This window comes from Heloderma suspectum, chromosome 6 (genome assembly GCF_057233095.1).
Source record: "Heloderma suspectum isolate Gila_16-S chromosome 6, 16-S_ref, whole genome shotgun sequence".
In the NCBI taxonomy this organism is placed as follows: Eukaryota; Metazoa; Chordata; class Lepidosauria; order Squamata; family Helodermatidae; genus Heloderma; species Heloderma suspectum.
The window spans coordinates 96612203-96634212 of record NC_139463.1 but is presented as its reverse complement, the minus strand read 5'-3'; the positions used below and the strand labels follow the sequence as shown (position 1 = coordinate 96634212).

Genomic DNA, 22010 nt, shown 5'->3' with positions numbered 1-22010 from the left:
ATTGCTGAATGCACATGGGTACTTTGTCTTCCTTCAGCTTAATCTGCATAGGTTTTACTTCCCTTGGACTGGCAGGCATCCCGTCTGCCCAAACCACTGAATCCACTCCTTCCAGGCACAACTGTCTCTGTCTGGGTTGACTCTTCTCCCCCCGTAGTGCCATTTGATAGTTGGATCCTTGCTTCACTGGCAATTTCACAACAATCTGGTCTCCTTGAAAATAAATTTCAGCTTGGAGCTTGGTTAACAAGTCACGTCCAATCAAAGCAATGGGGCAAGATGGGGAAACAACAAAAGCATGTTCCAAATAATTTCCTTCAACCTTTGTGAGGAGAGGCTTACACACTGGCAGTTTGACCTTTCTTCCCTCTATTCCTTCAATAGTCATGCTTTCCACTACTTGTAGCTGAAGGAGATATTCCTGAGCCTTCCTTCAACTTGTGGCAATCCTTCTTCCAATGTCCTTTTTCTCTGCAGTAGGCACATTCATCTATTTGGGGTTGCCCCTTCTTCTTTCTCTTATCCTTCTTCTGATCAGGTCCTTCCCTCTAGGGCAGCCGCCAAGAGAGCCATTTCTTTTGCCCCCCTCTTCTCCCTTTTCTCTAATAGTTTCTCCTGGGCTCTTTCCCAATTGCTGTAGACCTTATAAGCAATTTCAACCAGTTCAGACAGGGGCTTTCCCTGGACGCCATCAATCTCCTGGAGTTTGCGATGGATATCCTTGCTTGACTGGCCAATAAACATCACATTCACCATTCGTTGATTCTCTACTGCTTCAGGATTCATATTGCTAAACTTCTTAAAGGCTTCAAACAATCTTTCCAAGAACGCAGAGGGGCTTTCATCCTTCTCTTGCTTCACATCATACAATTTGGACAGATTATGGGTACGAGGCACTGCCTTACCCATGGCTTCTATGATGATATTTAAGTAGTCTCTGTGTCGGTCTCTTCCTGTCTCTGACTGGGGGTCCCACAATCCTGCTGGCCTCACTGCATCTTCCCTCGGGATCAGTTCTTCTACTCCCTGTTCCTGTCGGACCCGGTCCTCTGCAATGGTATTTGCTGCTCCTGCTATCAGGCGGCATTCTTCTGCCGTCAAGAAGGTGTGCAGCATCATTTGGACATCTGCCCATGTGGGACGATGGTCTGACCAATGGTTCTAAAGAGGTTCTGCATCTTTTCAGTGTCATCTCTAAAGGAGGGATTCTGGTTCTTCCAATTAAACAAATCTGAGGTGGTGAAGGGGGCGTACACAAACATAGTTCCCCCTTCAGGATTGGGGGCTTCTCTCATAGTGCACTGGTAATTTGGATCTGGGTTTCTGGTGGTCCGGGGTTCCATCCTCTCTGACTCCTTTCATGTAAAAACTGGAGGCTCTGGGCCAGGGCCAGGTTGTGGTGGGGCATATGGCAGTGGAACCACTTGGGGGCTGAGGTGGGGAGGTGACAACGGGACTGAGGCAGCGGCATTAGATGTTTCGTCTTCCACTTCATCTGGGCTGTCTGGACTATCTGGTTCACTAAGTGATGTCGCCGGGGCCAGGTAGGATTTTATTGGTCTTCTGAGCACTCTAACACAGGGGTCTTATTGGACTTACTGCCTCTGGGTTTCCTTTGTAACATAAGTTTCTTTACACACATTCCCTTGTGGCATTGCAGGACCCAAGGCTTCAGTGGGCTCTGCACTGCCCCTAACCAACAATCTATATATGGAAACTGGTCCCAATATCCATCCCTAGATACAATGTTGTGAACAGAGGCAGCCAGCACAGGATCAAATGATCCCACATCTGGCCACTCCACTCCAAAAGTGGACCATTCAAGTTGACAAAATATAATCAATTTTTCCTTTGACATTTTTATCCCATAATCATCCTTAAACTTACTAAAATTTCTTAACATACATCGTAACGGAATCGGTGAGTTTTCTACTCGGGAGCTACCCAAACCCATGATGAATCACCACCCAGACCTATGTGCCGGGATACTAGTCGGGAGATGTGTGATCTCTGGCCCACTTGCGTTCAGAAGGTCGATGGTCACAAGGTTTCCCCTTGCGTCGGTCCCAGGGCGTCTTGACCGGAGGCACGCCTATTCCCACTCAACAGTGATTCTAGTTTCAACACAGTATACTCACTCCTTCCATGGCTCCTTGTGGGCGCCTTTCAAAAGACCACCACCGGAGTGACTCAAATCACAGGAGAGAGCCTTTAACCTCCCAGGTGTCCTGACTCATGGTCCCAACGTCGTGGCGGACGCCAATGTGGTCCAATGCGCACTTCACAAACGCCTCGCCGGTCTTGTCGTCCGTCCCCAGGGTGGTCCAAGGACCTCCTGACTGACTCGCCAGTAATTGTCGCACAAAGGGCAGTTTGGTTTCCCTTGGAGGCAGTCAATTTCCCCAAGATAACGAGTCATGCTCAGGTTTGGCGTTGGCCGGGGCCAGTGTTGTTTTCGGCATTAGCCGCTTGCTGGACTGTTTGCAAACAATAAAACTGCGTTATAAACCTGAGCAGTCAGAGTCTAAAATTACCTAACTGCACCACTGAACTGGATTGACTCTCTGATGTTTGTGTTTCAGTGCTAATAAGGAACATATGGTTCCTTGCTCTGATCTGAACCAGCAAACAGCTTCCATCTTAAACCACCATGATTTAAGGTGGAGTACAAGTCAGACTATGTCACCCAGGTCACCTACATGCTTTAGAGTAGTAGTGGGAAGAAGGTAGATCTCCAGATGTTTTGGACTTCAACTCCCAGAAGCCTCTGTGAGCATGGCCAATGTTCAAGATTGCTGGGAGTTGAAGTCCAAATAATCTGGAGATCTACTTTCTGCCCACCCATGTTTTAGAGGATTAAAGAACATGGGGTGGAAATTGGGGTTCTATAAGAACAAGATATCCCATGATATTATTATAGGCACACACTCGTTCATATGTACATGTGCACATTTATATCCTCAAACCATTAGGAAATCCACACAGCGAACTCAGAGGAAGGGCTGGCAGAATGCCCACTCCTAGCGTGCAAGCAAGCTCATTCAGGAACTTCACTGCCCTCCACCCTGCCCCACTCTCAGAAACATCCACACCCTACCAAGCTCCTGGCCCAGGCAGTATCTTCAGGAAGAGAGAAGGGAAGAGAAAGACAGGGACAAAGACAGAGGAAAGAAAAGAACATTTACAGTCCAAGAAGGGGGTGAAGCTGACAGGTGGGAGTCCCTTTTTACTCGTGTTCCAGTAGATTGTGCTGGAAGGCAGGGATAGGGGCACTTGCTGCCTAGGTGAGCTACCCGATGGCTGATCCTGATGTAGCTAAAATGGTGCCAATCATGCACAAGAGGGAGATGTGAGCAGGTTTGGGGGAATCTCAGGGTTAGCAGAAGTACAAAAAAATTTAGGGAGAACCCCCCCAAAGGGCAGGAGAACCACAAAACAACCCAGTGTGGACTCAGCATGCTCAGTGGCCACAGAAGACTGGGGAGAAGGGGGAATGGAATAGAGTGTCCTGCAACAGGGCATGTCTGGCTGGCCGGAATCCTGAATACAAGCGCTCCACGCTGCAATGTTTTGTTGCAGATCCCACTTGTCTTGTACTAATCCTTTTTCTGCCCTGCCAGGTGATGGGCAATGAATCTGAGTTGGCAAGTTTGGAGCCCAAGTGAATCAAGCGCTCGAAGCTGGTGGAGGTGGAAGGCATCCCTTTAACCAGTGATATTTCAGAGAACTGGGATTCTCTGTGGGGCTTTAAAGCCCGGCCTGATGACCTTCTCATTTGCACTTATCCCAAAGCAGGTAAATGGGAAGGGAAGAGGAGAGGAGAAATTAGGAGGCAGGGACTGGCATCGCAGTGGGGAAAAAACAATGGGGAGGAGACATAGATGTTGGGAGACTGAAGGCCACTGGCTGAATTACAGGATCTCCAGATCTCTTCTCCAATTCCATCCTGCCAGGGACTACCTGGATGCAAGAAATTGTGGACATGATCCAGCATGGAGGAGACCCACAGGAATGTGCTCGGGGCCCCATCTATGAACGGATTCCCTTCATTGACCTGTTTCCTCCGAAACCTGTACCCTGGGGTGAGTGACGGGTACTGCTTCGGGGAGATGGTGGGAGAGGGAACGGGTTTCTCAGCACAAAGTTGAATGTCATCCCCCTCTGGTGTCTCAGGCATAGAAAAGGCGGAGGTGATGCCTTCTCCACGCACGCTCAAATCTCACCTCCCTGTCCAGCTCCTGCCGCCTTCCTTCTGGGAACAGAACTGCAAGGTGAGGGCAACTGTGAGGGAAGTTGATGGGAGGACAGGGCTTCATCAGAGCCAAGGGTTCATCTCAGGACCCCTTTCGGTCCCCTGGCTCAAGCCAGGAATATGTGTAACAAAAGGAAAGAGTGACCATGTACATGTCAAAAGTGAAGAGCTTAGCATTCTGAGCTGGCCAGGTCAGATTTTGGAGGTTGTTCTCTGAGTGTGCATGTGCGAGCACTTTTTTACTTGAAGGAATAGAAGACTCCTGGGGAAAAAAGGATGGGCCAGGAACTTTGCAGGGTGGAGCAGAGTGTGTGAGCAAAAGGCTTTGTGTTAGGGCTTCTGCATTCTCTGTTCTTTTTCCAGATAATTTATGTAGCCAGGAATGCCAAGGACAACGCTGTCTCCTATTTCCACTTCCACCGCATGAACCAGGTGATGCCAGAGCCGGGGAACTCGGACCAGTTTCTGAAGGATTTCCTTGCTGGGAAGAGTGAGTGGAGGCCACAGAAAGTGGAGAAATAAAAAATAGGGCTGGGACTCCCAACATTGTCCCTGCAGACACCTTCCTTGGCCTCTCCCAGGCTTCCTGCCCCTCCTGACTCACGTAAACATTTACTTTTTTAAAGTGGGAAGATGGGATGCTGTGAAGCAAAGCTCTGTCCTCCAACACCATCTTTATTTCCAATCATGCCTCTAAGCCCCATGCGGTTCCCAGAGGCATTCTTAGAAAATCAAAATGGCAGACAGCTGGAGTCCAGTGCTTCATTTTGAAGCTCCCCCAGCTGCCCAGGAAAAAAGAAAAAGGTAATCTGCAGGGTGGCAGGGAGCAGCAAACTGAGTTCAAAAGGGTGGTTTTGTGCTTTGGAATTCAGACCCTACCTCTGCCTTGTACGTAGGTTCTTCGGCAAGTAACTTTTCTTTTAACCTCACCCATTTGCTTTCTGGAAATGGATGGGCCATGCCCACCATGGCAGCCATTTTGTGATTGGGCCAGCCCCACCCCCATGACAGCCATTCAGTGAGAGTACCCATGACACACTCTCAAAATTCCAGAAGTGCCCACTGGCCCGAAAAGGTTGAGGGCCCCTGAAATAGAAGAAAACAATCATGACAGCAGGATCCCTGTTTGGTGTGGGGGAGATGAGAGGGCCTAGACCTCTGAGCTCAATCTCCCACTGTTTTGAAGGAGGGAACGGAGACTAACGGTCCCCACAAGGCATAGGAATTATCCGAATCCCATGAGGAGGGAGACAACTTTGTGAGCCTGCAAAGCGCTTGATTATTTTCCTTCCAACCTTGAAAAGCTACAGGCCAGATGTCCCCAGATTTTCCCTCCACATGTGTTGGATTCCAACTCCCATCATTCCCAACCAGCATTGCCAGGGACTGGGGGAAGCTGCTATGCGGTCTATTTAGGGCAGAGAAGGGCAGAGGGGGAGCGGAGGCAAATCAGTCCTCCATTGTTCATGCTTCTGCTCTTGTGTCTCTTCTCTTTGCAGTCGCCTGGGGCTCTCGGTTTGACCACGTCCATGGTTGGTGGGAGGCTAAGGACCATCACCCGATCCTCTACCTCTTTTACAAAGATATGAAAGAGGTAAGACACTTACACACACACCAAGCAGGGTGCAAACATGGGGTGGCGGGGGACATTTACACCTGTTTGGGGCCCAGGGGTCAAGGGGGCCCCATTCTGAGCTGCAATGGGATTGCAAAAAGGAAAAAAATGAGATTAAATTGTTAGATCGCAGGTAGAGAGCCTCAGGCCCACGGGCCAAATCTGGCCATCTGGGGTTCCCAGGAGGCCATTAAATTGTACATCACGGGTAGAGAGCCTCAGGCCCACGGGCCAAGTCCAGCCATCTGGGGTTCCCAGGAGGCCATTCTCCTTCCCCTGGCTACACCCCTTTGCCACCAACCACCGATGGTTTTCCAGCTTTTGCACTGTTTTTGCCCACTCTAAAAGGTTGAAATGCCTTTCTAAGGGCTTCATTACTGGCCGTAAGAGCCTTAAGCTCCAGTAGGTTGGTATTCTGGCCCTGCCCCATTTTGCCTTCGGTTGGGGGGCTGCATTGGTACCCATGGAACCTTTTAGGGGCTGCACCCTTCAGGAACCATGCATGCACACACCCATTCACACACACAGCCCCCCCCGACACACATATCTCCATTCACAAACACATACACCACGCACACACATTCATTCATTCATTCATTCTCTCTCTCTCTCTCTCTCTCTCTCACTCACTCACACACACACACACTCGCACACACACACTCACACACGCACTCCCCCCGCCACACAGATATACACACACACCCATTCATACACACAGGCACACACCACAGGCACACATATTCCCGCTCATTCTCTCTGTCGTACCCCACAAACACACACACACACACACACACACTCATTCCCTCTGTCTCTCTCAGTCACACACACACTCACGCATACACCACAGACACACATATCCCCCCTCCCATGCCCCACAAGTACTCCCCCACACACACATCCTCTCTCTCTCTCTCTCTCTCTCTCTGACCCACACACACACACACACACACACACACGACAAGCGCAAACATATTCACACACACATTCGCAGGATCGCTGAGTGAGGAGAGGGGCTTTAACATCCCCACTCCGCTTCAGTGATCAGGATCATGGTTTCCATTCCGCTATTAGCAGCAGGGAAACGTAGATCTTACTCAGGATTGCTAGGTGGGGGACGTTATCACACACACACACACACACACACACACACACACCCCAGTGATCTCATTGGGAAACAGGCTGCATGAGAAATAAAGAAGGGCTATAACTTATTCAATGTTTATGTTCTCCACTTCTGAGCCACCTTTCAAGACCATGAAGGCAGTGCCAGGGCCAGAGAGGTTATGGTTCTGCAGTGCTTCTGAGATAGTACTTTCAGTGACAAAGGAACTCTGTTGCTTAACTGCTCCAAGTGTAGAATTTTAGAGTTGGAAGTGACCTTGGAGGTCCTCTAGTCCTGCTCAAGGCAGGAATTTTGCAGCTGCAGCCTCCCTGACAGATGCCCATCCAGCCTCTCCTTAAATCCTTCCAGCAAAAGAGAGCTCCCTGCTTCCCAAGGGAGTCAGTTGCCTTTAGGAAGCATCTCCTAATGTTTAGCCAAAATCTGCTTCCTTGCCATTTCCTCCCATAAGTTCCATCCTGCTCTCTGGAGCAACAGAAAACAAGTGTGCCCCATCTTCTGACTTTAGGGTACAATCAAACAAGAAAGACACAAACACATCCAGAATGCTCCCCGTCTCCCTCTCCCTAGGACCTGGCCCGGGAAATCCGGAAAGTAGCCCAATTCCTGGGCCTACAGCTCCCGGATGCGGTTCTGAACCAGACCGTGCAGCATACCAAGTTTGAGACCATGAAAACCAATGTGATGGCTAATTACAGCACCCTTCCTGCTTTTATCATGGACCAAGCTGTGTCACCCTTCATGAGAAAAGGTGGGTGCCAGAGAAGAAGCTGCGTTCCAGTCAACATATCTGATGGGAGAAGGTTCTTGTGGGAGGGATGGGGGAGTAACTCATTTAGCTCGCATTTTAATGCAAACGTACCTAATTTGGCACTTTTGAATCACTATGGGAACCAAAACTGGGTTATCCTTCAAAATTCACACTTCTCTGAATTTTGCAATGGCGTTCTCCAAGCAGAAGGTGCATACAAAATTGTGTATATTAGGAAAATAACTTTTAAAAATGCATTATATTAGGAAAGGAGCTTTCAAAAATAAAATAGGTATATAAGGCTAAAATGGATACAAAAATATTTTTGATGATTTATTTATTTAAAAGTATTTTCATCCTGCTCCTCAGCTGAAAAGGTTCCCAGAGCGGCTTACATGTAATCTGTAAAAGAAGGCAGTCCCTGCCTGCAGGATTACAATCCAAAAAGACATGACACACAAAGAAAAAGAGATGGGGAGGGAAGAGGAAAAAATGAAGTAGTCTTTTAGCAGAGCTGGTGGAATGGCCAAGATTCTCTCCTCATCTCCTTCAGTACATGCATGTATTGGGAGAAATATGCACAAAAATGCTCATAAATTTTCATGCAAACCTTTAAAAAAAATCACAAAACTCACTGCAAACTGAACTTAAGGCTGGAGAGATTCTCAAACTTCGAGACAAACCAAACTTAAGATTGGAAACACAAGGAACCAAAATGGACAGATGTGACCATCCCTGTATGTGGGATGGACAAACAGTGGCAAAATGGCAAGCGGGATTTATGTAAAAAGTATTTACATAATTTACCTCAGTATGTAACTTTTAGTGCATTGTCCCCCATTTCATTGAACGTTTCGTCAGCAGAAACTTATGTACTTTTCTATGGATTTATATGAGTAAATTTCGGGAAAGTAAAAAAATCAGACTCCACACGGCCTAAGGGGGGCACTCCGTCATAGATTCTGCAGGTTGGATTCTTAGAAATCTGAGCTCATTTTAATCCATCTCGAATTTCTCCAGCATCCCTAGATATCGGCAGACAGTAATGCTCATCTCCGTGTCGGAGTGCTTCCAGATGGAGGGCTCCTGGTGTGACTGGCCAAAAGGCATTGTGCAGCTGCTCCATCATTTTCTCCTCAATGGATTTTTTTCTGGTAAGAGAAAAAGGTGGAAGCAGCAGTGGGAAATTGAAGATGCCGACATTTGGACCCCCTGTAAAATTCCATGAATGAGGCAGGGCAATTACACAAGAAACCCCTCGTGCGGAAGCACCCCAGTGAATTTCTGCAGAGCAACATCCTGTTGAATGCATAGGGTCAGGTCAAGCTGCTCAGATTTGGTGGGCTGAATCAGATCTATGAGATTCTCAAGCTAGCTCCTCAGTAAGTGCCTTCCCCCTCCCCCGTAAGCCTGCTTTCCCCTCCTCTGCAGTGGTGGCTCCGATGTCAGTGGGGCGGTGAATCCACTCCGGGTTTCAGTCAGAGCCGGTCTCTCACCTTAGGTAGCTCCTTTAGAGTTCTGACTGGCTCTGACTGAAACCCGGAGTGGATTCACCTCCCCACTGACATCGGAGCCTCCAGCCTCCACTGCTCCTCCCTAAGCTTGCTTCCCGCTCCTGTTTCATTTCCTGCTGTATGATGTGGCACATCAGTCTCAGATGCTACATTTTCCCACGGATGTAGGAGGCTTTTTAAGGCCCTTATAAACTGGAAGTGTCTGGAAAGGCACTTCCTCCTTCTGGCTTCTGTCCCAGCAATTGCTTTCTGTGCAATGAATTGTCTTGTAATTAACGTGGTCCATTTTCCCATGGGTGACGAAAGGAAGTTGAACTGGTTTCCTCTCATTTGTCTCTTCATCATCTTTATTGCAAAATAATACCATTTACTAATAAAAGAAAATGGATGAGAGGAAACAACCCGTAATTAATGGCTAAAGATTTGTTGTTGTTGTTTAGTCGTTCAGTCGTGTCCGACTCTTCGTGACCCCATGGACCATAGCATGCCAGGCCTACCTGTCCTGCACTCTCTCCCGGAGCGTGCTCAAGTTCATATTCATTGCATCGGTGATGCTATCTAGCCATCTCATCCTCTGCCGTCCCCTTCTCCTTTTGCCTTCAGTCTTTCCCAGCATCAGGGTCTTTTCCAGAGAGTTTTCTCTTTGCATTAGGTGGCCAAAATATTTGAGCTTCAGCTTCAGTCTCTGTCCTTCCAATGAGCACTCAGGGTTGATTTCCTTTAGGATGGACTGATTTGACCTCCTTGCAGTCCAGGGGACTCGTAAGAGTCTTCTCCAGCACCACAGTTCGAAAGCATCAATTCTTCGGCGCTCAGCCTTCCTTATAGTCCAGCTCTCACAGCCATACATTACTACTGGGAAAACCATAGCTTTGATTAGACGGACCTTAGTCGGCAAGGTGATGTCTCTGCTTCTTACTATGCTGTCTAGGTTTGCCATAGCTTTCCTCCCAAGGAGCAAGCGTCTTTTAATTTCATGGCTACAGTCACCGTCTGCGGTGATCTTGGAGCCCAAGAAAGTAAAATCTGTCACTGCTTCCATTTCTTCCCCTTCTATATGCTAGGAAGTGATAGGGCCAGATGCCATGATCTTCGTTTTTTTAATGTTGAGTTTCAAACCAGCTTTTGCACTCTCCTCTTTCACCCCCAACAAGAGGCTCTTTAGATCCTCTTTGCTTTCTGCCATTAGGGTGGTATCGTCTGCATATCGGAGGTTGTTGATAATTCTTCCAGCAATCTTAATTCCGACCTCTGATTCATCCAACCCGGCATTTCTCATGATGTACTCTGCATATAAGTTAAATAAGCAGGGTGACAATACGCAGCCTTGTTGTACTCCTTTCCCAATTTTGAACCACTCGGTTGTTCCATGTCCGGTTCTTACTGTTGCTTCTTGACCCTCGTACAGGTTTCTCAGGAGACAGGTAAGGTGGTCTGGTACTCCCATCACTTTCAGAATTTGCCACAGTTTGTTGTGATCCACACAATCAAAGGCTTTAGCGTAGTCAATGAAGCAGAAATAGACGTTTTTCTGGAATTCTCTTGCTTTCTCCATGATGCAGCGAATGTTGGCGATTTGATCTCTAGTTCCTCTGTCTCTTCGAAACCCCGCTTGTACTTCCGGTAGTTCTCGGTTCGCATACTGCTGAAGCTTAGCTTGTAGGATTTTGAGCATCACCTTGCTGGCATGTGAAATGAGCGCAATTGTGTGGTAGTTTGAACACTCTTTGGCGTTGCCCTTCTTTTGGATATACCCCTTTCTCCCTTGCTTTTTGCTTCCCTTCTTTCCTCAGCTACTTGTAAAGCCTCCTCAGACAGCCACTTTGCTTTCTTGCATTTCTTTTTCTTTGGGATGGATTTTGTTGCTGCCTCCTGAACAATGTTACGGACCTCCGTCCATAGTTCCTCAGGCACTCTGTCTATCAGGTCTAATCCCTGAAATCTATTCCTCACCTCCACTGTATATTCATGAGGGATATGATTGAGGTCATACCTGAATGATTTAGTGGTTTTCCCTACGTTCTTCAATTTAAGCCGAAATTTTGCAACAAGAAGCTCATGATCTGAGCCACAGTCAGCTCCAGGTCTTGTTTTGACTGACTGTATAGAGCTTCTCCATCTTTGGCTGCAAAGGACATAATCAATCTGATTTCGATATTGACCATCTGGTGATGTCCATGTGTAGAGTCGTCTCTTGTGCTGTTGGAAAAGAGTGTTTGCTATGATCAGCGTGTTCTCTTGGCAAAACTCTATTAGCCTTTGTCCTGCTTCAATTTGTACCCCAAGGCCATGCTTGCCTGTTATCCCAGTGATTTCTTGACTTCCTACTTTAGCATTCCAATCCCCTATGATGAAGAGGACATCTTTTTTTGGTGTTAGTTCTAGAAGGTGTTGTAGGTCTTCATAGAACTGATCAACCTCAGCTTCTTCAGCATCAGTGGTTGGGGCTTAGACTTGAATTACTGTGATGTTGAATGGTTTGCCTTGGATTCGTACTGAGATCATTCTATCGTTTTTAAGATTGTACCCCAGTACTGCTTTTCCCACCCTTTTGTTGACTATGAGTGCTACTCCATTTCTTCTAAGGGATTCTTGCCCACAATAGTAGATATGATGGTCACCTGAATTAAATTCACCCATGCCTGTCCATTTTAGTTCGCTGATTCTCAAGATGTCAATGTTCAATCTTGCCATCTCATGTTTGACCACCTCCAGCTTACCTTGATTCATTGATCTGACATTCCAGGTTCCTAAACAATATTGTTCTTTACAGCATCAGATTTTCTTTTCACCACCAGACACATCCACAGCTGAGTGTCCTTTCGGCTTTGGCCCAGCCGCTTCACTCTTTCTGGCGCTACTTGAAAATACCCTCTGCTCTTCCCCAGTAGTATATTGGACACCTTGCGACCTGTGGGGCTCATCTTCCGGCGTCATATCTTTTAGCCTTGTGATACGTTCCATGGGGCTTTCTTGGCAAGAATACTGGAGTGGGTTGCCATTTCCTTCTCCAGTGGACCACATTTTGTCAGAACTCTCTGCCATGACCTGTCCGTCTTGGGTGGCCCTGCACGGCATAGCTTATGGCTTCACTGAGTTACGCAAGCCCCTTCGCCACAACAAGGCAGTGATCCATGAAGGGGGCTAAAGATTAACTAGTAACTAATTAACAGGAATGAGTTCATTAAGGGAAAAGTAAGAGGCCAAGTTACGAATGGCTCATCTCTGCTGTGAGGATATTTCTCATTAAAGTTGCAGGGGACCTTTGCTGGATGGGACCTTGGACATGTGTTTGGGTGTTGTCTGACAATATATAACGCTATATCAGGGCTGGGCCTCCTAATAGGCAGCGTAAATCCCCCACCTGAGGCGGTCAAATGGGAGGGCTGGCGAATTGTGCCCCCCTGTAGGGAAGGCCAGCTGCTGCCTTGCCAGCACCAGTCTCCCACTGTGGCAAATACCACAGTGGTGTTAGATAAAAAGTCCTTGCTTTCGGTTTAGAAGAAAAGAATGCCAGGCAGGCAGCAGTGGATCCAACACTATTTTATTGAACGTTTTGCAAAACGGGTGCAGAGCAGTCTGGACCCCGAGACACGTGTGCAAAAGCCTTTTATATCATATCGCTTCTATTGTTCTCACCAGTAACCAATGAAACAGTTAGTACATCGGCTCACTAAGTTAATATCCAATAAACAGTCACTATCAGCTTACCAAGCCGTTAGTCATGAGTGCGTCAGTATGATTCCCTTTTTGCTCCGCCTATATTTTCCCGCCACTCGGGCTCTTACGTAACTTGAGACGCCAATGGTTATGGAGTCTCCTTTTTCTAACAATTCCCTCCTTTAAGTCTTTATTCACGTCTTAAAGCATTTAAAACGGAGTTTCTTTATCAGCACAATAAAGCAAGAGCATCTGTTTTGACAGAGCGGTTTCAATTAACCGCTGGGATAAGCCTCTAGCGCAGGGGATAATGCAACAACCAAATAACACTAAAACTCCTATCATCACTACAAGCGAAATAAGGATTGAGGCTGCTAGGTGTTTCCATTTTCCAAACCATCTCTCCAACCAGTCAGTCACGGGGTTGTTGATCCCTGAATTCTCGGCTAATTCTTCAGACAAGGCGGTGAGACCCTGCAAAGCCCTTGTTACCGTGCCATCTGGGGCAGTGTTGTTAGGGATGAAGGTGCAACACCGTCCACCTAGCATGACACAAACCCCTCCTTTTTCTGCTAACATCATATCAAGAACACGCCGATTTTCCCAAGCCATTTGGCTGGTGGCATCTAGCTGCTCAGCCAATCCTTTTACAGCATCTCGAGTATAGTTTATAAACCTCTGCTGATTATAATAAACGTAATTGATCCAATCTACATTTTTGTTAATGGTCACCCACCAAAACAGGGTAGATTCAAATCCTGCAGAAATTTGATTTCTTCCTTTGAACTCATCTGGCACTCCCCTTGGTACTCCTATGGAGTCAATATATATTTGATCATCAAAAGGGGTTACTGATCGTTTCTGCCGGGGTTGGCCAGTCTTCTCTGCTGGATGGTATGCAATTGAAAAGGGGACTGCCAACTGAACTAACCCACAAGCTTTACACACGAGTGGCTGGTTGGTCCCACCAAATAAGGCCCCTCCCACCCTTCCTTTAAAGCTTCTTTATTCCACTTTTTCAGCAACACCTCGTCTCCCGTCTGGAAGAGATGGATAGGTGCATCTAACGGCAGTCTCTGAAACGGAACGGAATAAGCTCGTAGCTGTGAAAGAACAGACTGTAGAGAAGTCAACTGATCCCTTAGCATCTGATCACCCACCTCCCACTTGACTTCCTCCCTCCTTCCGCAGTGTACCCGAGGCGGGAACCCAAACATCAGTTCAAAGGGGGACAATTTTATGTCCTTTCTTGGCATCCTTCGAAGCTTCGTTAAAGCTATTGGCAGAGCCTCAACCCAAGTGAGCTTCACCCCTCGTTGGAGTTTGGTTAAAGTCTCCTTGAGGCTCCGATTGATTCTTTCAACCTGCCCACTTGCCTGGGGCCTCCAGGGGCAATGTAAATGCCACTCTATTCCCAGAGCTTGTGCCAGCCCCCGTGTAATAACTGAGGTGAAATGTGAGCCCTGATCGGACTCTATAACTTCGGGCAGGGAGAACCGGGGCACCACCTCCTGTAACAATTTAGCAACAACAGTTTTAGCTTGGCAGTTCCTACATGGAAACGCCTCTACCCACCCTGTCATTTGACATACTATTACAAGCAAATACCTGTAACCCCTACATGGTGGCATCTCAGCAAAATCAATCTGCACCCTCTGGAAAGGATAGTAGGCCCATGGTCGCCCTCCTTTTGGAGGAGGGGGTGCCCTGGGAGGGTTGGTTTTCTGGCAAACTTCACAGGTTGCGGCTAGTCGGTGGGCGCATACAGTTAAGCCAGGGGAGACAAACAGCCTCTTGCAATAGTCGATCATGGCTGATGCTCCAGGGTGTCCAAGAGAATGGTGAACTTGCTCTAGAACAACCCTCTGCAGGGTCTGTGGAAGAAGCAGTCTTCCATCTGTCATCTGGATCCATCCGTCATCACAGGGACTTATTCCGTGTTCTTGTGCCATTCGTAACTCAGCAGGGGAGTATGTGGGGCGCTCTTTTCTTTTGGGTAAAATGAGGAATGTTCCTTGGATTCCCTCTCTGGCTGCTCTTTTTGCGGCCTCATCTGCCTTCTGATTTCCCTGTCTCCATTTTTCCTCTTTTTCTTTCCCATGGGCTCGGACGTGGACAACAGCTACTTGTGAGGGTAGCTGGAGGGCATCCAGAAGATCCACTATTAGGCCGCCATTAGCCACTGGAGATCCGTTTGCTGTAAGGAATCCCCTCTCTTTCCACAGTTGCCCATGAGCATGCACAACGGCGAAGGCATTTTTGCTATCGGTATAAATATTTACTCGCTTTCCCTTGCTGGCTTGCAGGGCTCTTGTCAGGGCTACCAGTTCAGCGGATTGGGCGGAGAAATGAGGAGGCAGCCTTTCCTCACGCACACTCTCCTCTAGAGTAACGACAGCCGCGCCTGTGTAGCGCCTTCCATCCAGCATATAGCTAGATCCATCTACAAACAGATCTCTGGCTCCCTCTATTGGTTCATCCTCAAGGTCCGGTCGGCCTTTGGTGTCCAGGTCTAATACTTCAAGGCAGTCATGATCTGGGAGTCCTGATCCGTTTGTGCCCAGTAATGTTGGCAGCAGTGTGGCGATATTAAAGCTGGAGCAAGCCTTAAAAGTGAGGTTTTCATTTGTTAGTAAACCTATTTCATATCGGGAATGCCGGGCTGGGTTGAGAAATTTGCTTCCTCCTCCTGATCCCAAAATTTGTGGCACTCCATGCGGCACCCAAATTTCAATGGGTCCTCCCATTGTCAATTTCTCCGCTTCAGCGCAAACCAGAGCCGTTGCCGCTACTGCCCTCAGGCAACTTGGCCATCCTCGCGCTACGACATCTAGGACCTTGGAGTAATATCCCACTGGTCTCCAAGAGGGCCCTTTTCGCTGGCAAAGCACTCCCGAAGCTATGCCCTTATTTTCATGCACATAAAGTCTAAATGGCCGGCTGGGATTTGGTATGGCTAGAGCAGGTGGTGACACAAGAGCAGCTTTAAGGCTGAGAAAAGACTTATTCATTTCCTTAGTCCATTTCCATTTATCCAGTCTATCTTTCTGCAGCGCCTCATACAGCGGCCGCGCTGTCTCCCCATAGTTTGCTATCCATAGTCGGCAGAATCCGGTCAGCCCCAGGTAGGCCCTCAATTCGCGGGGGGACTTAGGGACAGGAGTGTCACGGATGACTTCAACTCTTTCTTGCCCTAGGCTCCGAGTCCCCTTAGTTATGTGGTAGCCTAGGAATTTTACAGTTGGTTGGGCCAACTGTACTTTTTCTTTTGACACTTTATACCCCCCCCCTGCTAGATAGTTGAGGAGGGAAACCGTCCCACTCAGGCACGCATTCTTGGCCTTGGCTGAAATCAAGAGGTCGTCACAGTACTGGAGGAGATGCACCTCTGAGTGCTGCTGGACCCAGGGTTCGAGATCCTTTTGGAGCTGCTGGCCAAAGACCACCGGTGAGAGATTCAGCCCCTGAGGGATGACTGTCCATGCTAATTGAACTTTTGACCCCCCCCCTGGGCTTTCCCATTCAAAGGCGAACAAAGGCCTTGAATCAGGGTGGAGGGGGATGCTGAAAAAGGCGTCTTTTAGGTCTATGACAGTGAACCAGGCGTGCTCTTCCGGAATTCCTACAAGGAGGGTGTGTGGGTTGGGGACCACAGGATGGGGGGCCTCGATCTGCTGATTAATGAGCCGGAGGTCTTGCACTAAGCGGCAGCCCTGGCCCCCCCCTCCCCTTTTTGGCACAGCGATGATGGGCGTGTTATAGGGAGACATTATCTCAATGAGCCGGCCTTCTTCTCGGAGCTTTGTTATTACTGGTTGTAGGCCCTCCTTTCCTTGGCGGGAAAGGGGATACTGTTTCACATGAACAGGCCTCGCTCCCTCCTTGAGGGGAATTTTGTATGGTGCTGCCGACTTGGCACGAGAGGCCCCTCCAATCCCGGCCCAAGCTAGAGGGTTGACTCTGTTTTCTATTAAGCTCCAGTCCTCGGTGGCCTCTGGGATGGATTCTTCTGCAACCTTCAAAAGGGCCATTTGGTAGTTACTACTCTGCTGTTTAGGGAGCCGTATCTCCATCCTTCCGTCAGGAGTAAAAGCAATCTCAATTTGGAGTTTAGTCAATAAGTCCCTCCCTAGCAATGCCACCGGACAGGAGGGGGTACAGACAAATGCATGTTCTAGGTGTGTTTTCCCAACCTTGGTGAACAGGGGACGAGAGAGGGGCACTTGGGTTGCCCTTCCCTCGACCCCCATTATGGTGGTGAACCCCCCACCTCCCGTTGGGGGCTCACTGAGGGGGAGGACGGACAGGGCGGCCCCTGTGTCCACAAGGGCTTTGTAGGAGCGGCCCCCAACCTTTATTTTGACCATGGGGTCCCGTCTTGCCTCAGAGACGGCTAAGAGGGGGCCGGGCCCCGGTCTGTCCTAATCTCTTTCCTGTTCATACAGAACTCTCTGCGCTTCTCCCGTATTTTCCCCTCTCTCTTTCTGCTTCAAAGCCTCACAGTCACGCTTCCAGTGCCCCATTTTCTTACAAAAGGCACATTGATCTTTCCCCAGGGGAGATCCTTTCCTTCCCCCTTTCCTCCCCTTCCTAGCTCCCTCCTTGTCAGGTTTAAGAACCGCAGCAAGGAGCTTGGCCTGCCTTTTGTCTTTTTCTTTTCCTTCTTCTTCTTCTCGCCTCTCATAAACCTTTTGAGCTATTTCAACTAAAACTCCTAAGTCAGCTGCCAACCCTCCTTCAACTTTTTGCAACTTCTTTCTGATGTCCTGGCAGCTATTTCCCACGAACTGAGTCGTGAGGATCCTTAAATTATTTGGATCATTCAAGTCAATGTCTGTATATTTAGCGAAGGCTTCCCTCAGCCTTTGGAGGAACACAGCAGGAGGTTCGTTTTTGTCTTGCTTTAGAGTCAGGACTTTTTGCAAATTGGGGGCCCTTCTCGCGGCTTGCTTCATGCCTGCTAAAATGAGTCGAAAATAGTCAGCATGTAAGCGTCTATGTGCCGCTGTGGCCACCCCCCAATTGGGTCGCCCTGTGGGCAGAACCTCCACCGTCTCCTCCTCAGTTGCTTGGGGATTTTCCTCCCTATATTTGGCTCGTGCCCCTGCAAGGATGGTTGGCTTTTGGCTGAGAAAACAGGTGTTCAATAGCATTTGTGTATCGTCCCATGTGGGGTTGTGAGTAAGCCTCACATTCTCCATCAGAGACAGGAGTGGCCCGGGATCCTCTTCAAAGGAGGGGTTAAATTGTTTCCAATTATACAAATCAGATGTTGTGAATGGGACATAAACAAACATCGTCCCTTGAGGATGTTGGGCGGTAGGGTCGGGGACTTCTCTGATGGGGAAGGTGAACTTCACTGGTGGTTGGGGGTCCTTTCGCAGGTTGTAGTTAGGTCCCCCTTTTGCCTCTCTCTGTAGGACCTCCAATTTTTCCTCTAGGGAATATAGACGATCTTGGAGAGTGTCCTGGCGTTCAACTAGAGGGGTGGGGTCCTCCGGTACTATTTCATGAGAGGGGTCCTTCTCGGGGGCATCTAACCGCTGGGCGGGCCCCTCAGGAGAGGGTGGTGGTTGCAACGAGCGCCCTGCGACGGCTGTCCCGTAGGGAGGAGGAAGCAGTAGGTCCTCCGGTGCCGTGGCCACGACCCTGGGTGGTCCTTCTTTCGGTGGTTTCCTTTTGACCACCATGGGAAGGGCAAGGGACATGCATTTAACAACCCACGGAGCAGGCCTGCCGCCAAGGGGCACACAAGTTGCCCACGAATCAATATAAGGGAACTGGTCCCAACTTCCCCTCTGTGCTACTATTGTTCGCACATCAGATACCAAGGTTGGGTCAAAAGACCCCTCGGGTGGCCATTTGGGTTCTAATATTGGCCATTCCCGGGTGCAAAAAAAGACAAGACGATCCTTTGTCATCTTAGTTCCATAATCCTGCTTAAAATGTGACCAATTGCGCAAACAACACTCCAAGGGCGTATGGGACTTCTTCGCAGACTTAGATTGGGACCCGCCCATGACGGTGGGAATTTCAGTCAGCAATTCTTGCGCTTCGCCCTCCTCTGACCTAGCCCGTCTCCGGGGTAAGGAAATGCAGATCGGGGCTCCCCACTCGCTTCGCCCATAGGCGTCTCACACAATCACAAACACACCACCGTCCCGCGTTTATCCCCTGATGTAAGCTGTTTCACTTACCCCAAAAGCCTCTTCTGTCCCGCCCGCAGCTGCGTCCAGCTGCTTTATTGATCCACTGCCGGTGCCTAAAAGGAGTGATCACGTCTCCCTCTTCCTCTGGCGTTGGTCCCCAGGCACTTCTGCCGCCACCGTCGTGAGGAGAAGGCAGTATAAAACAACCGCCTGTGGCCACTTCTCCTCCGCGGCCCCTCGGCTCAGCGCGAAGGGGACGCGCCCCGAAGCAGGATCCGAGTCACGGCACCAAATTGTTAGATAAAAAGTCCTTGCTTTCGGTTTAGAAGAAAAGAATGCCAGGCAGGCAGCAGTGGATCCAACACTATTTTATTGAACGTTTTGCAAAACGGGTGCAGAGCAGTCTGGACCCCGAGACACGTGTGCAAAAGCCTTTTATATCATATCGCTTCTATTGTTCTCACCAGTAACCAATGAAACAGTTAGTACATCGGCTCACTAAGTTAATATCCAATAAACAGTCACTATCAGCTTACCAAGCCGTTAGTCATGAGTGCGTCAGTATGATTCCCTTTTTGCTCCGCCTATATTTTCCCGCCACTCGGGCTCTTACGTAACTTGAGACGCCAATGGTTATGGAGTCTCCTTTTTCTAACAGTGGCATGGCAGCAATGGGGGGAACGGTGGCAGGGCACCTTCTCAGGTGGCAGGGAACCTCAGATGGCAGGCCACCGTATACAGTGTGATATGGAATGACTGAGACGATTACGTCTGCTTCCAGCTGACTGCAGAAAAGCCACGCCTCAGGAGTGCTGAGAGAACTAATGGAGAAGCAACCCAAGGTTCTCATGCAGGGTGCAGCTACAGCCTGCAGGAAGGTGGTGAATGTTATGCTCCACAGAGAATGAAGTCTCAAGTTTAAGGAGGACAACAGTGAGGCCCACCAGGCTGGAAGGATGCCTGATGTATACTGAGTGCTTGCCCTAGAGCATTTCCCAGAATCCTTTGCAGTGGAACTGGGTTTCAGTGGCAGACAACCAGATGTGGAAGATAGGAAGTTTGAAACCCCCAGGGTTGGAATAGCCAGAAAGGAGCACAGGAACCTGGATTATTGAGGGGCTTTTTCTGGATTGTTTTCTCTGCCTGCAGGCACTGTGGGAGACTGGAAGGCGCATTTCACGGTGGTTCAAAGTGAACGGCTGGATGACGTCTGTGTCCAGAAACTGCAGGGCAGCAGCTTGGCCTTCCGCACCCAGTTAGAAGCATAACTCTGTGCTTCTCACCAAGAAGACATCCACCAAAATGGAGAGGGGCTTTTCATTTTAATAAAATAAGCCATGATTCCACAAGCAAGGAAAAAACTTGATGTTGTGTATTGGCTTTTTGCATTCCAGTGGTAAACAGCCTCACAAGGTCTCTTGCTCTGATTTAATCCATGGAAGGACATCAAACAAGGGTCCTGTCTTTGCCATCATGGTATATGGTGGGGCAACCGTCAGAGTGTTTCACAACAGACTCTGAGGATCCATGGGTTCTCCACCAGCAAACATGATCTAGGGCAAGGATAGGGAACCTGCGGCCTGTGGACTAATTTCATGTGGCCCTCAGGCTAATTTCCAAAGGCTTATGCATGCAATCAGGTCAGACCTCTGGCAAGAGCGATCTGCTCCATCTGAGGCAACCCACTGCGTGGGAACAGGGAGGAAGGTAGAGAAAAGAGGGTGGCAGAAAGAGAGAGAAAAGGGTTGGCCACCCTAATTTAGGGGGCTGAAGTAAGTGTGGGATAGAAATCAGGGTTCTTTGGCAGCTGATGTTATATAGTATCACTACACAAACACACAGTTATCTCCACACAGGGTTAAACCTGAAAAAGGCAACCAAAATGGTCAAGGGAGCAGCTCCCCTACAAGGAAAGGTTATGATCTGGGCCTTTTTAGCTTTGAGAAAAGGCAAGTTAGGGGGGACATGACAGGTGTGTGTATAATTATGGATGTGGATAGAGAGACATTTTTCACCCCCTCTCATAATACTAGAATCCGGGGGTCATCCCATGAACATTGGGAGATTCAGGAGAGATAAAAGGAAGGACTTGTTCACACACACACCCCCCAGCTACACTATGGAATTCGCTACCACAAGACGTAGTGATGGCCAGCTTTAAAAGGGGATTAGACAAATTCATGGAGGATGAGTCTTATCAGCGGCTACTACTAGTTGTGAGGGCTGTATATTACCTCCACCAGTATCGGACGCAATAGGGCTCTTAATACTAGTCCCTGGGAATGCGAGTGGGAGGGTGCTATTGCCATCATGTCCTTTTTGATGATGGCTTCCCATTGGGGGATCTGGTTGGCCACTGTGGGAACAGAACGCTGGACTAGATGGAACTTCAGTCTGACCCAGAACAGTTCTTAACATTCTTATACCTTAAAACTCCTAGGTTTACCATTCAAGAAACATTAGTCAGGATACCATACCCTTTGCTTTCTCTTTCGTACATGCACATGCACACTTCCTGGGAAATGCAGACAACTCAGGAAGCCACAGGAAAAAAAGGAGCATCTTGCCATATAATAGGGTAGTGAAGCTGGCAGGTTTTAAAATATTTATTTTATTGCTTTATTATGTTTTAATCTGAATATTGTTTTATTTTCTGGTGTGTGGGGTTTTTTTGTACATGGGTGTGGTGGGTTTCAGGAAGGCGGTGCAGAAATACCTTCAGTAAGAATGCATAATTAATAAATAATAAAAGCTGCAAATCTGTAATCACTTCTAAATGGAACAAATGCATAGAATAAAGGATCTTGCTCTCATGGTATTTTGGGTGCTTCCACACAAGGCTTTTGTGGCGCCATCACCGCACCTCATTTTATGAAAGGAGGGGTGTCCAGACATCGTCGTCTTCCAGTCATAATCCTGTGTTTTCCCACCGCTTTTTCCATCTTTTTC

The 22010-nt window shown here is 48.5% G+C and overlaps 1 protein-coding gene across 2 annotated transcripts in view; it reads left to right on the top strand.

The window, feature by feature from the left end:
• The window catches only part of LOC146341953 (sulfotransferase 1C1-like), a 33040-nt gene extending 12614 nt beyond the window's left edge, over positions 1-20426 (top strand). Inside the window, exons 1-8 of one of the 2 annotated variants that reach the window (XM_084805312.1) lie at positions 3116-3212; positions 3621-3795; positions 3954-4082; positions 4174-4271; positions 4616-4742; positions 5752-5846; positions 7558-7738; positions 20211-20426. In XM_084805312.1, the coding sequence (XP_084661438.1) occupies positions 3965-4082; positions 4174-4271; positions 4616-4742; positions 5752-5846; positions 7558-7738; positions 20211-20329 (738 nt within the window). In that variant the 5' untranslated portion in view covers positions 3116-3212; positions 3621-3795; positions 3954-3964 and the 3' untranslated portion in view covers positions 20330-20426. Of the gene's footprint in view, positions 1-3115; positions 3213-3620; positions 3796-3953; positions 4083-4173; positions 4272-4615; positions 4743-5751; positions 5847-7557; positions 7739-20210 lie in introns of those variants that run through there. The other variant, XM_084805313.1, reaches the window with a different exon arrangement.
• The last annotated feature ends 1584 nt before the right edge of the window (positions 20427-22010 follow it).